The sequence below is a fragment of the Equus quagga genome, chromosome 16 (assembly GCF_021613505.1).
Source record: "Equus quagga isolate Etosha38 chromosome 16, UCLA_HA_Equagga_1.0, whole genome shotgun sequence".
Taxonomy (NCBI): Eukaryota; Metazoa; Chordata; class Mammalia; order Perissodactyla; family Equidae; genus Equus; species Equus quagga.
Window position 1 is genome coordinate 59688337 of NC_060282.1, and position 14291 is coordinate 59702627.

The 14291-nt window shown below is 34.7% G+C and overlaps 1 protein-coding gene across 1 annotated transcript in view; it reads left to right on the forward strand.

Moving 5' to 3' along the window:
• RAB2A (RAB2A, member RAS oncogene family) overlaps positions 1–14291 on the forward strand; it is a 96018-nt gene that overhangs the window by 48592 nt on the left and 33135 nt on the right. Inside the window, exons 4-6 of the mRNA XM_046642153.1 lie at positions 4772–4854; positions 5287–5379; positions 13642–13753. Coding sequence (XP_046498109.1) covers positions 4772–4854; positions 5287–5379; positions 13642–13753 — 288 coding nt within the window. The remainder of the gene's footprint in view (positions 1–4771; positions 4855–5286; positions 5380–13641; positions 13754–14291) is intronic.

The window sequence follows — 14291 nt, forward strand, 5'->3', positions numbered from 1 at the left end:
GTGCTAAAAGTAGCTTTTCAGCAAATCACAGGCATTTTTTGGTCCTTTGTAAACTTGTGTCAATTTATACCCAACTTTTTACCAAAAAAGAAAAAAGGAATATTTTTATATATCGATGGAGCAGTAAGGATGGATGACCAGAATTCAGCGAGGCTAGGAAAAGGGCCTGGAACCAAACCCTGGGAGACAATCCTGCCTCTGCCACTCTTCTCTGCTCCCATCCCCCCAGTCCCAAGAGTTGAGAGGCTTTTGGAGGTCCAACTGCTTTGCCTCCTTCAGCTGCCGTATGAACCACCTTTTCTTGAACAACCCACTGGGACAGGAAACTGTCAGCCATTTCATTCTACTTGATGTTTACCTCCTCCTTGTGGTCTTCAGTTTCTCTTATATGGCAGCATTAAAAGAATGTGAAGTCTGCGATCACATCCCCTTAAGTCTTTTTGGCAAAATAAATATTCTTAAATTCTTTAAAGCTTTCGGCATCTGCTGATGTTTCTGGATATTTACAAGACTTGTTTCTCTTCTCAGGATCTACGTTAGTTTCTATAGAAGACTCCCTTAAAAGGCCTAGAATTAAATAGCCCAGGTTGACTTTTTCTCCGTCCTTGCTGTGGACACTGAGGCAGCCTAAAAATCACTTTGATTCTTACTAATCTTACTGTCATCCAAAACAGAAGTCTTGTTCACACATGTAGATTTCAAAATCTTTTTCCTCGATGATAGCAGTTCCTTGATCACGGTCTCGATTTTTAAGTTGAATCTGTTTAGTAAAGTACTTGAGATTTCACGCTGGACAAGTTATTTGGCTACTTGGAAATCCTTTTTTTTCCTGTTAGTTCTTAGCTGAGTTTTATATAGCTGGAGTTAGATAAATGACTAACAATGAAAGTAAGAGGGGTTATGCATTATTGATTCTCACAAATCTTAATTTTCTAACTTTATTGGCTCTTTGGGATCAATCAAGATAACATTTGAGTGCCTACTATAAATATACTTTAGTATTCTGAGTTAGGCTATCCCACAAGGAGAGCTAAAGAGGAAAAAGATAAGCGTTTGAGCAGTGTGTTCATTTATCTAATCAATAGTATTAGAACCAAATGATCACATGAAAGTGCTTTTGGATCTGTGAGGAAGAAAGGATAAGTAGGGGCTGTGGTAGACAAGCTTCCTTGCTTTGTGAGAGATTTAGGGGGCTTGAACTCGTCCTCAGAGGGAGCAGAAATTGGATTGGTGTAGGGAGGGGGAAATCGTTTCTCAGGCAAAGAGTTAAATGGAGGCACAAAAGCAGGAATATTCAGAATATATGCAGGATATCAGTAGGAAAAACATCTGCTGCATGAACAAGACTTTCATTGAATAAGAAGATAAAATTCTAGAGTAACAAATAGAGGTCAGATTCCCAAGAGCTTAGGATTTAAATTCAGGGTATTTAGAGATTTTTGAGAATAGCTTAATGAGTGTGAAGTTTTATGGTATCAAGGTAACAGGAGAGGAAGAGGAATTAAGTTGCCAGCCCAGTTAGTACAAAAATTATCAGCAGAAAGACTTGGACACATGGGGAAGCCAGTTTCGGGGAATCTTTATTTATCTGGCAATTGAAAGTAAGTTTTAAAGATGTGGAGCAAAGAATTAAGTTTATGTGATCTAGCAATCTTCACGTGGACAATGAGGGTCTATAAGGCTGCTTTTTTCACAGATGTTCTGTGATTCTGATTTTAATACTAAACATCACTAAAAATGACTATGCTCATTATCTCTTGAGGCCTGCTTACTCTGTTCTACTTTTTTGCATATCTGGGTATCTTGCTGATTTTTTCGCAGAAATCAGACAGCTATATTGTGAGCAATAAGTTCATAGTCCACTCTAGCCTCCCCTAAACAAGTTTTTCTTGTGCTCCTCACTTAACCAGTCATTCTTGTTTCATTAAATGCATTTTTCTTTATACCATCAGATACTATTATGAGTGCCTTACTACGAAGAATTCTATACCTATTCAGTTTCAAGCTTCTAAAGTCTCTTTAAGCCAGCACCTTATAGTGAAGAGGATCAAAAATAACATCTGTGTTTCCTAAGTTGACATTCTTTTTCATTTAAAACAATATAAGGTGGCCGGCCCTGTGGCCGAGTGGTTAAGTTCACACACACTCCACCTCGGTGGCCCGGGGTTTCGCCAGTTCAAATCCTGGGTGTGGACTTGACACCGCTCGTCAGGCTATGCTGAGGCGGCATCCCACATGTCACAACTAGAAGGACCCAAAACTAAAAATACGTAACTATGTACCGGGGGGCTTTTGCAGAAAAAGGAAAAATAAAATCTTTAAAAAAAATAAAAATAAAACAATATACGTCAGGCACAGTTTGGACAGGTTTTTATTAAAGTGCTTTTTAAAAACTAGATTACTCTTTGCTTTAGTATGATCAAGATAATTAACCATTGAGCTAGCTTTATGCAGTTAGTTTTTATTTAACTGTTTGTTTATAGTTGGAGAATACGTAATAAAACACTTTATTGGGCAGGATTTATTTTAATGCTACCAGTGACATTAACGAAGATACTCAGCCAGAGTGTGGGATATTTTTCCTACAAGTCAAGTCTCAAAAATATGGGAACCATTCTGAATACTGATCTTTGCTTATTATAAAGTAATCATAGATTTTAAGATGTATAGGTACATTCATAGTCCTCACTTAGAATGTGTGGGTTTTTTATTTGCTTGAATTTCTGTTTGATTTTGTGATGATGGGCAAAACCCAGATTCAGTGGATTCAGAATAAAGTGATGAATTATGTATGTTATTTCCATATGACAACGTTTGTTCTTGTAAAACTATTTGGAAGGAATGGGAATGATATATAGATGTGTGCTTTTCTCCCTTTTCTAAGTTTATTTTCCCTTTTACTATTTCTTATCTGGGCTGTGAACGCTGAAGTGTCAGATCTTACAGTGGTATTCCTCCAGCAAATGTATTCGTTTTAACTCATCCCACAGGATATCCTGGCATGGTTGTTTTAAAGGACTGTCACCTTTGCTCGATATCTGGGCATGGGAGATACAAGAGCTCTAAACCTGATTCTTATTTTGAAATATTTATCTTTTTGTATTATTTACCACAGAAGCTTACCTTGGTATATATAATTCAGAATAAATTGAATGTCTTAAAAATGTCGTCTTCAGTTTTCCTTGCTGAGCAATTAAAGAATTCCCATAATGTTTGCATTTTGAACTTGGGTTAGAAAGGACTTTTTTTTGAAAGATGTCTCAATAAATTATATGAAAATAGTTTTAATTGGTTTCATGCTTCCAACTAGTATCATCTAGGTTTTAACCTCAAACCATGTGAAATGAATTGGCTATTTTTATAGCCCTTTTATGTGATGACTTTCTCAGTATCTAATTTAGTGTAAGACATGCTAAGTGCCAGAGTTGCTTGTGAGTTACCGAGTGGGTCTACTCTTTGGTTTCCACATAGGAGAAGTTATTTTTACTGAATCTTCGCATGTTAGAATTTACTGGTGTCCACTCATTTAGGTGGGATGGGGTAATGACCATTTTGTGCATTTGACTAAGACATTATGATTCATCTTTTCACTCAGCAGGCTTTTTCTGCATGCTTGCTGTGTGCCACACCCAGTGCTAGGCACTGGGGGTGGGGTGCGTAGGAGGGAGGGAGTATAGTGGGGGGACCAATAAGAACAAGGAATTACAGAGTTTTGAGTGTTACAGCAGGGCAGAACCTGAGCTGTCTGTATGTTCTGGAGGTGGGAAGGGCTTAATATTTACACTGGAAGATTAGAACTCAGAACATACAAATAAGAGTATTTTTCAAGAAGTTAATAGATTTTGAATACAAAAATTGTGAAAACTGGCTTTATGTTTACTTAATTTACATGCTTTTCTTCTCGAAGGTAGAAAAGTGATTAAAAATGAAAAAGTATTTTTGATAAGAAGTGTCTCAATTTTAAACTCAGGCATATCCCTCACCAGCCTTTCTTAAACCAAACATTAATGCCTCCAGTAAAAGAAATTAACTGATTTTGTATAATCTCTGAGTTCTGTTTTCATAAGTGGATATAAAGATGACTTTACATCCTGTTGCCTTTTGACAAGCATTATATATCAAATAGAAAATTGATTAAGTGTGGAGAAAAAATTATATAAATTAAATTCAGAACCGTTTTCTGTTTTTCATAATAAAATGATTGCTCAAAGAATTCCATCTGATGACTGTTGAAAGCTCACTGCAGTTTATGATATAACTGATAAAATCTGCATCCTTGGCCTTCCAACAACCTTTACACCAGCAGATGGTGGGCGTAAAGATGTCATTCATCATTTATTTACAATGGACTTTATTTATTCTAGTGTCAACAGCTGCCCCAGGGAGTGGGTTATTGAATTCAAATGTGAGGCTCTGGGTTATTTGCTTCCTTTCAAATTTGTCTTCAGAGCTTAGTTGCTAGGAGTCCATTCTGGTTTCTAATAATGATTCATGTATTGTGAAGCCATTCAGTAAATTGGGTTGTCAGGGATTGCCAAAAAAGGTTTAGAGGTCTCGTTTGTGGGGGGTGTGGGGGAGGGATCGTATGTGCCTCTGGTTGACTTGAGCAGTAGTGGTATTATGTGACTTTTTCCTAAGGCTGGTGAAGTTAGGCTTACTTCTTTTCCTTTATGTACTCATTCTCTACCTGCCCATTTTCTATGTATGAATAGTGAGAAAATGTAGAGGACAGTTTGTTAAAGGAAATTCTCAACCTTTTCTTTCCTCACAGGCAGGGCAAGAGTCCTTTCGTTCCATCACAAGGTCATATTACAGAGGTGCAGCAGGGGCTTTACTAGTGTATGATATTACAAGGTGAGAACTTGGAAATTTTTCAGTTCAGTGGTCAATGCAGAGAATTTTTCTAAATAAATATGGTTACCAGTAATGAAAGTATAGCTTTGTCTTTATGCCTCTTTGCCTTTAAAACTTGTGTTTTGAATTAAATTTAAATTTACCATAGAAATCTGCAACTAAATTATTTTTTTATATGAATAAGCACCTCTAAGTTGATCGATTTGGTAATATTATTTATACATTGGAATTTTCTAAAATGAGGCAAAGTTTAATTTCGAAACTGAACTGTAATTAGTGAATCCTAAATCTGGATACTGTACTTGAAATCTGTTTCTCATTACGTAAGGGGATACATAAAAATAATCATCTTTAATGGAATATATACTGTTCATTGTACCCTACTAGGGGAAATGCTTTGAAAATAGTAATCAGATTATCGTTTATGTTTAGGAGAGATACATTCAACCACTTGACAACCTGGTTAGAAGATGCCCGCCAGCATTCCAATTCCAACATGGTCATTATGCTTATTGGAAATAAAAGGTAAAAAGACTAATGTAGAGGTTTTTTGCATTGATGAAGACTGGATAGCTATTTATGTGATAACTGTTAAAGTGCTTATCTTGTACATTTGTCCAAATGTAAGTTACTGATTTCTTACATTATAGAATTTTGAAAATCCTAAGATGTTTCTTTTAGTTTTTAAAATATAGATAATAAGCTTTGTTGGAAATTATTATTAGAAATAGTTTTTGTTGGAAGATATACTTTAAAAAATAATCTGAAGATAGGTCATTATTAAATATTATCCAGATTGTTTTAAATACTTGGCAGTAGAAATAAGTATCTATGCAGAACTCAGAAAAGTATTTTTTCTTTTTCAAGACATAATGTGCATGAGTTAATACAATACCTAGATTTATCAGATGTATTCTACTTAAAGTCCTTAAACACTTTTAATATCGTTTAGTAGATATCACGTTAATACTTTTAAGCTTATCTCTAAGGCTTTATATTAGTGTCATCCTAATGTTGCTTCTTCGATCTTATTTCGCTTTCTATCTTTAGAGAACGTTATCTGCAGTGAATGTTCTTGTGATCTACGTTTAAAATGATAGTACATGGGAAAACAGTTTCTTGGCCATAGTTTCTATAAACTTTCAAGAATGGGAAAGTTTTCACTAACATTAGTAGAAAATTACAGTGGTAACAAAATTAGTATTTTTAAAATGCTAGACAATTTATTCGTTCTTTAAGTTTATAAAATAGTATTAAAAGATAATGTTTTTAGAAAGGTAAAATCATGACTCATGATAGAGAACACGTTAGAACTTTTATGTATCTCATTCATTGAGGGAACCACTAAAATATCACAGTCAGTTCAAAAGAGAACTCAAAATACCACACGTTTATAATCAAATAAGGAATGCTGAAATAAACTTACGAATGGATGCAAAACCAAACAGTGTCCATAGGATGATAATTGTAGTCCACGGGGTACAGTTTACATTTCTGTGACAAGGATTATTTGCAGTATTACCTGTCTGGCACAAGTCAATTTCTGATCTCTACAATCTTTGAAAATTTGTGGGGTGCAGTTAAAGCAGTGCTTAGAAGGAGATTATAACACTCAATACTTGTATTAGGAAAAAGTTTCAAATCATTAATCTAAGCTTTGATTTTAAGATTAAAATTAGAAAGATGAGAGCAAGTTAAACCCAAGGTAAGCAAAAAAGGAGGTAATAAAAAGAAAACCAATGAAACCAAAAGCTAGTTCTTAGAAGATAAGTAAAATAGATACTGATCATGAAAAAAGAAGATACATGTTACCAATATCAGGAATAAAAGAGCAAGACTACTACAGATCCTTCAGATGTTAAAAGGATAATAAGAGAATACTGTAAACAAAATAAGTAAATGGATTGGGGAGATGATCAAAGGGTACAAACTTGCAGTTAAAAGATTAATAAGTTCTGGAGAACCTTACACACTGTTGTGATTATAGTTAACAATCCTGTATTACATACTTGAAAATTGCTAAGAGACTAGATCTTAAATGTACTCACCACAAAATGAAATGGTACTTATGTGATGTGATGGAGGTGTTAGCTGCACTACGGTCGTAATCGTATTGTTATGTAAATGAATCAAATGAGCACATAGTACTCTTTACTTATGTAGTGTTATAGGTCAGATGTATCTCAGTAAGAAATAAATAATCCCTAAACAATTAAATCCCTAAATTAAATCCCTAAACAATTAAAAAATATGTATATTTTCTTCACAGCTATTTGATTCCCCAACTCTAAGCTGTAGTTACCATGGTCTTCCTAAACTTCCTCTATTAGATGACTGCTTTCTTATCCGTAGAGTCATTAAATCCAAAAAAAAAACCTAAATAAATGGAGAGATGTACCACGTTCAGGGATCAGAAAACTAACTATTTTTGAGATATCAGTTCTTCCAAAATTGGTCTAAAGATTCATTGTAATCCCAATCTCAGAATTCTTCAGGCTTTTTTTAGAAGGAAGAAATGACAAGCTGATTTATTGGGTTCACTAATACTGATTTCAAAATTTATTCTAAAGCTAGTGTAATCAGTTCAGTCAACTGTTAGCATAGATAGACATAGATCAGTGGAACAAAGTGAGAAGTCAAGAAGTAGATCCTGCATATATGGTCAGTTAACTTTTGGGCAAAGGTGCCAAGGCAGTTCAGTGAAGGAAAGGGTAATCTTTTCATGAAATGGTGCTGAAGCAATTGAATAGCCATGTGCAGAAAAATGAACGTTGACCCTTACTTCACACCATAAACAAAAATTAACTGGAAGTGGATAATAGACCTATATGTAAGAGCTAAAAGTATTTTAAAAATTCTAGAAGAAAACATAAAATTTTAGTGACTCTCATTTTGTCAGACATTTCTTAAATAGGACAGAAAAAGCATAAAAGGTGAAAAAGTCAATAAATTATACTTCAACAAAATTTAAAACTTTTGCTCTTCAAAGGACAGTTCCAAAAATGAAAAGGCAAGCTACAGACTAGGAGAAAATATTTGCACGACATATGTCCAACAAAAGATTTGTATCTAGAATATATGAAGAATTCCTACAATTCATTGATAAAAAGACAACCCAATTTTTAAAAATGAGCAAAAGATCTGAACCAGCATTTCACTAAATAAGATATGTACATGGCAAGTAAGCACATGAAAAGTAACAGCACTAATCACGAGGGAAATGCAGGTTAAAACCTCAGTGATATACTAGGACACACTCACTGAAATGGCTAAAATTAAAAAGATTAGCATACCAAGTGTTGGCGAGGATCTGGAGGAACTGAAACTGTTACACAGCTGGTGGAGATATAAAATGATGCAACCACTTTGCAAAACATTTCGGTAGTTTCTTTAGAAAGTAAAAATGAATCTGTGATACCATCAAGCTATTTCATTCCTAGGCATTTACCCAAGAGAAATGTGTTTTCATATGTCCACACAAAGAATTATACACACATGTTCATAGCAGCTTTATTTGTAATAGTCCAAAAGAGGAAATGACCAAAATTTTAATTAACAAGTGAATGGATAAATTGTGACATAGCCATACAATGGAATACCTCTCTGCAATAAAGAGGAATGAGCTATTGATAAATGCAGCAGAGTGGCTGAATCTCAAAATAATTGTGCTGAGTGAAAAAACCCAGACAAAAAAGAAGGCATACTGTGTGATTCCATCCATTTATATAAAATCATAGGAAGTACAGACTAATCTATAGTGTCAGAAAGCAGATCATTAGTTGCCTAGGGTACAGAGGAGAGGAAAGGATGGGTTACAGTAAGATATGAGACAAGTTTTGGGAGGCTGATGGCTTCACAGGTATGCATATGTCAAACTCATCAAATTTTATATTACATGTGCAGTTCTTTTTATGTCAGTTATACCACAGTAAAGCTGTAAAAAAAAAAAGAAACAGTAAGATAGCAAATAACAATGTACTGTATAGATTTGATTTCACAAAGTGTTATTTTAATAGAAATGGACATTTGCTATTAAGAAAAAATACTTATGTGACATTTCCATTGCAAAAGACCTACTATTGATTACTTCTTTGTAACTAGAAGTGTATATTATCTTGAAGTTCACTCAAGGCTTTTCTTGTTTACTCTTTCCTCATTTAAATCATCTCACTAATAATACCTTTTAGGATTAAGGCTATTGGAGTGAAGCTTTCATCTTTGTAATATGGAAGTATTCATACTACCTCTCAATGGTGATGTGTGAAAAAATAACGAGGAGAATATTTTGAGAATAAAGAGAATTTTCTTACTTTTATCTTACCAGTGTTTTCCTTGTGTCTGAAACATGGTGGGTAGCACCTCACTGGTGGCTTAAAATTGCTTGCTGCCCATGAGGAGCTTATAGTTCAAGTGTGAAAAGGAAAAGCAAAGTATGGTATATTCAAGAGGTGTTTCTAATGATTATCGATGGGTGGCCCTTATAGTTAGGAGTATAGTAGTTGTGGAAAGACATTTTAAGGAAGAAAAGAAAAAGGAGAAAAGAATGTATGATATCCAAAGAGCGAATGGAAGCAAACAGAGAGAAATGAGGTGATTGTTATTAGATAAGGTGAATTGGGGTAGACTTGGAAACAGGGAGTAAGCAATTTTGGAATTCGATGCATTAAGCAGTGGGGAGCCAGTGAAAGGATTTGAGAAGGGCAGTGACCTAGTCAGAGTGACAGATGACACAGATTTTTCTTACTATGGCATTTCAAATTGGTTATACAAGAAATAGAAAGCAGAGTCTACAAAGATGAAGGGTTTTTTTTTTCTTTGCTACTTTTTCTCCCCAAATCCCCCCAGTACATAGTTGTGTATTTTAGTTGTGGGTCCTTCTAGTTGTGGCACATGGGATGCCGCCTCAGCATGGCCTGATGAGTGGTGCCATGTCTGCGCCCAGGATCCGAACCAGTGAAACCCTGGGCCGCTGCAGTGGAGTACTTGAACTGAACCACTCAGCCGCAGGGCCGGCCCCAAGATGAAGGTTTTTAATAGTCAAGGATTATGATACAAACCCTAAACAAAAAGGGGGTATAAATTAAGAGAATGGTTTAGGAAAGAAAAGATATTTAAGTTATAAAAGCAACTTAAGTGGGATTAATGGAGGTGAAAAGTCAAAGACAGTAAATAATGATTTTATGCCTGGAAAACTGAGGAAACAAAGTAGAGTGATAAAGCAGAAAGATCATGAATACTAACGTGCCACTTCCTTTTTTTCAAGTCCCTCAAACATTCTGGTCCATAACCCTCTTTGCTAAGATAACATTTGTAAATGCTAATATAGAGATACTGGTAGTGAAAACTGGGAATAACTTTAAATATCCTAAAATAAGGGATTGTTTAAATAAAATGTGGCATGTGCATAAAATGAGATAAAGGGTTGTTAAGGGAAAGTATTTTCTTGAAGATTTTGTGTAATCCAAAGTTAATTTTCCCTTAAGAATGATTGTCAGATAAGGGGGTGTGAATTCCAGGAGCATGCTACCACATGACTGTTGCCAGCACACCCCCCACTCCCCCCCCACATGTCTTCACTCCTACTAGAATGTAAGTTCCATGAGGCCAGGGGGGTTTGGATTTTTGTCTGTTTTGTTGAGTGGTCTGTCCCAAGATCCAGGAAAGGGCTTGGCACACAGGAAGCCCTCAGATTATAGGTGGATAAATTATCCTTGCCCAGTTATGCTATAATGTTTGCAAACCGTTTGCATTAACATTTTTGTTTTGTTTTGTTTTATCCCTAATTTGTGTAATTTTGATTTGCATAAAATAGTACCATTCTTTACCATGCACTCAATAACAATAATACCGTAAAAGACTGCAAAATGACATGGGAAAATGATCCATGATATAGTCCGTGAAAAAAGCAAAATACGAGTAGTGTGTATGAGTATATTCTAGTAGGGAGGAAACAGACAATAACAGTGAATGAGTAATATAGAACTATATTCACCAAGATGTTAATTATCTATATAGGAAGTACAATGATGGGTAGTTTTTTTTCTTTGTATTTGACAAGAAGTTCTTCGATATAGTCAATTATTAGACAAGGTAATCACTGAAAAAAACGTTTTAACAGTACAGTATAGCACAGTGGTCTGGATGGAATCACTCTACCAGCACTTCCTAGAGCAGGAGCTTGGATGCTTTACTTAACCTCTTTGTTCCTGAGTTTCATCTGTCAAGTGAACTAAATGAGATAATCCGTGTAAAACACGTCACACAGTACCTGGTTCATACTGTTACTCTTATCATCGAACAGTAAGGAAATGGTTAAGTGAATTGTGATATATCCACTTAATGGGATATTATAATTAGTCACTAAAAATGATATTTCTGGAAAGGATGTAATGACATAGATACTAATATTAAGTGAAGAAAATTAGGACACAAAGTTAAAGATATAGCATGATTATGAATATATGTAAAACAAAGTCACTTTTGGGTAGAAAAATGGGACTAAGAGGAAAGAAATTAAAAGTAAGTCACTTTTAGGTTGACTACCCTACTTAAAAAAGTAACCTCCTTCCTCACTCTAGAGCTCCTGATTCTGCTTACTCTGCTCTTCCACGTACCACTTTCAAACACATTATAGCCTTTACTCATCTAATATATTGTTTGTCTGTCCCCTACTAGAATATACCCTTTTTTGTCTGGCTTGTTCATTTTTTTTTTTTTTTTTTTTTTGAGGAAGATTAGCTCTGAGCTAACTACTGCCAATCTTCCTCCTTTTTTTCTTTTTTGCTGAGGAAGACTGGCCCTGAGCTAACATCCTTGCCCATCTTCCTCTGCTTTATATGTGGGATGTCTACCACAGCATGGCTTTTGCCAAGTAGTGCCATCTCTACACCCGGGATCCAAACCGGCAAACCCCGGGCCACCAAGAAGCAGAACATGCACACTTAACCACTGCACCACCGGGCTGGCCCCTGGCTTGTTCATTAATACTGCCCAAATGCCTACTGAAATTCCTGGCTTATAAAAGGCATTCAGTAAATATTTGTGGAACAAATGAATGACTTCCTTTTCTTGGATTTGTCTGTATTTTGTAATTTAATGAGGATGCTAATAAGCATTTATTAAACTTTCTAATACTCAGCTAAAGGCAGATTAACATAAATGTGTGATAACATTCACATTCATCAGACTGGCAAATATTAACGAGTGTGATCTTACCACATGTTGGTGAAAGTGTGATGCAATGGGAACTTTCAGACATTTCTCGTAAGAGTATCAGTTATACAACTGTTTTGGAAAGCCGTGTTGTACTACGTATGTATTCAAGTTCAGTGGCTTTTTGATTTGACCTAAAATAAACATATTTTACATCATGACCTAGTAAATAAATTATGACATAACAAAAATTCCATGAAACAGTGGGTGATACATTCTGATATTTTCTATTCTATTTCTTTTTTTAAAAAGCCTGATTATGACTTAGTAAAGTGGTTTTACAATTCGCTGAGTCATGGCATAGTTTGAAAAATAATACTTTGGAAAAATTTGGCACATGTACAGAGAAAAATCTATAAAATTATCATTGTAACAATATTTATAATAAAAAATTGTAGATAACTTTATCAAATGAAGAATTTAAGTTTTAAATTAAAAATACAATTTAAAAAATTATGTGGCATTCATTCAATAGGGTATAATACAGTAAAAAAAAATTAAGAAACTAGATATACATATATTGTGTGGAAGAACATAAAGTTGACCAAAATTAACAGCTTGTAAAATGACAGCTACATCTGAATTTTTTTGAACATCCAAAAAACCCTCTCTATTGTGTGGCTATAAACATGAGTATAAATATGAAAACATGCATGAGAATGAAAATATCAAATGCAGAGTAGTGGTTCCCTTTGAGGTCAGATGTAAGTTGATGAGATCAGAAACAGACAGACACACAGGAGGCACTTCAAGTGGTAGCTATTGATTTTATTTCTCAACAGAAAAGAAATCTGGTAAAAATCTATCAAAGTAATATGCATCGAGGCTAGATGGAACTACATGGGTATTATATTATTCTCCATCCTTTTCTGTGTGCTTGAAATATTTTATAATAAAGTTTTAGAATTTTTACAATAACATACACTTGAAGGAGACTGCTACTTTCCCCCCTACCTTACTAATACAATTCCAATATGATAGAAATGAATACTACACATTCATCCAAAGTTTCCAGCTTAGACTTTTGTTTCTCTCTTTCTTCTTCTATTAACAGTTTTACTGGGACTTGAACCAACAGGGATTAATAATCTAATTAATGTTTCTTTAATAATTTGGATTTTATGAAGCAATTTCCTACAGCTTCTGAGAATTGTATGGCTTATTTTTTTAGTCACATTCATAGAAACTCAGTCTAGCTGAAGGATGAGGGAGACTAGTGTAGTTCTGCTCTCTCAAATTATTTTGAATAAAATGGCTCCCTTCTTTGGGAACCCATTATACTCAAAGGCATGGTGTTGGGCTAGATGTTCCATTCAGGTTTCTACTAGTTTTAGCGTTCCCGGACTCTAACTCAGAATCTTTCTTCTGTTGGATTGTTAGCTCTTTGAAACTAAGTGGTGTGCTCTAAACATTTTGATCCTTATAATACCCAGAATAATGTAGTTGATTATTATGTGTTAAAAATTAATTGAAAGAATGCTCCACACAACTTTGAATCTCATGGTACACTTTTCACAGATGCGCCCATTTCTAAGGTGTTGGTTAATAACATGGCCCTTTCTTTCCCACATTTAGTGACTTAGAATCGAGAAGAGAAGTAAAAAAAGAAGAAGGTGAAGCTTTTGCACGAGAACATGGTCTTATCTTTATGGAGACTTCTGCTAAGACTGCTTCCAATGTAGAAGAGGTAAATAAGAGGCATTTCTAAATGTTGATCATCTTTTTACTCAATAGAAATGTTTTATAGATCTTAATATTTATTTCTTGGTATGTCTTCCTTAAGCCTTTTCATGACTGATGGTCTTTGAATATCATAAAGTAGGAAAATTTCTTCCCTGTGAAATGCCTTGTGGCATTCATCTTATATCAGACGCTTAAATTATATTCTGAGCCTTCTCTTCAAGCCAAAATGCTTTAACACATCTTTGTATATATTTTCGCTAAAATCTTTTTTAGTTGCATGAGAGGGGAAAAAAGAACACTAAATTTGGAAGTGTTTCAAGACACTAAACATTTGTAGCTATTTGTGTTTACTTCTGCTTCAATAGGGAAAGTATTATATTACTGCTATGTAACATTATACAAAGCATGGGAATTCTGCCATCTTTAATAGATAAAATTTGTCTTATCTCAGTTATTTCCATTGATCAACCTGACGTGTTGGAATTTCTGAATGCATTGTGTTCTTTTGTGCTTCATGTGTTCGGATATAGTATTCATATACT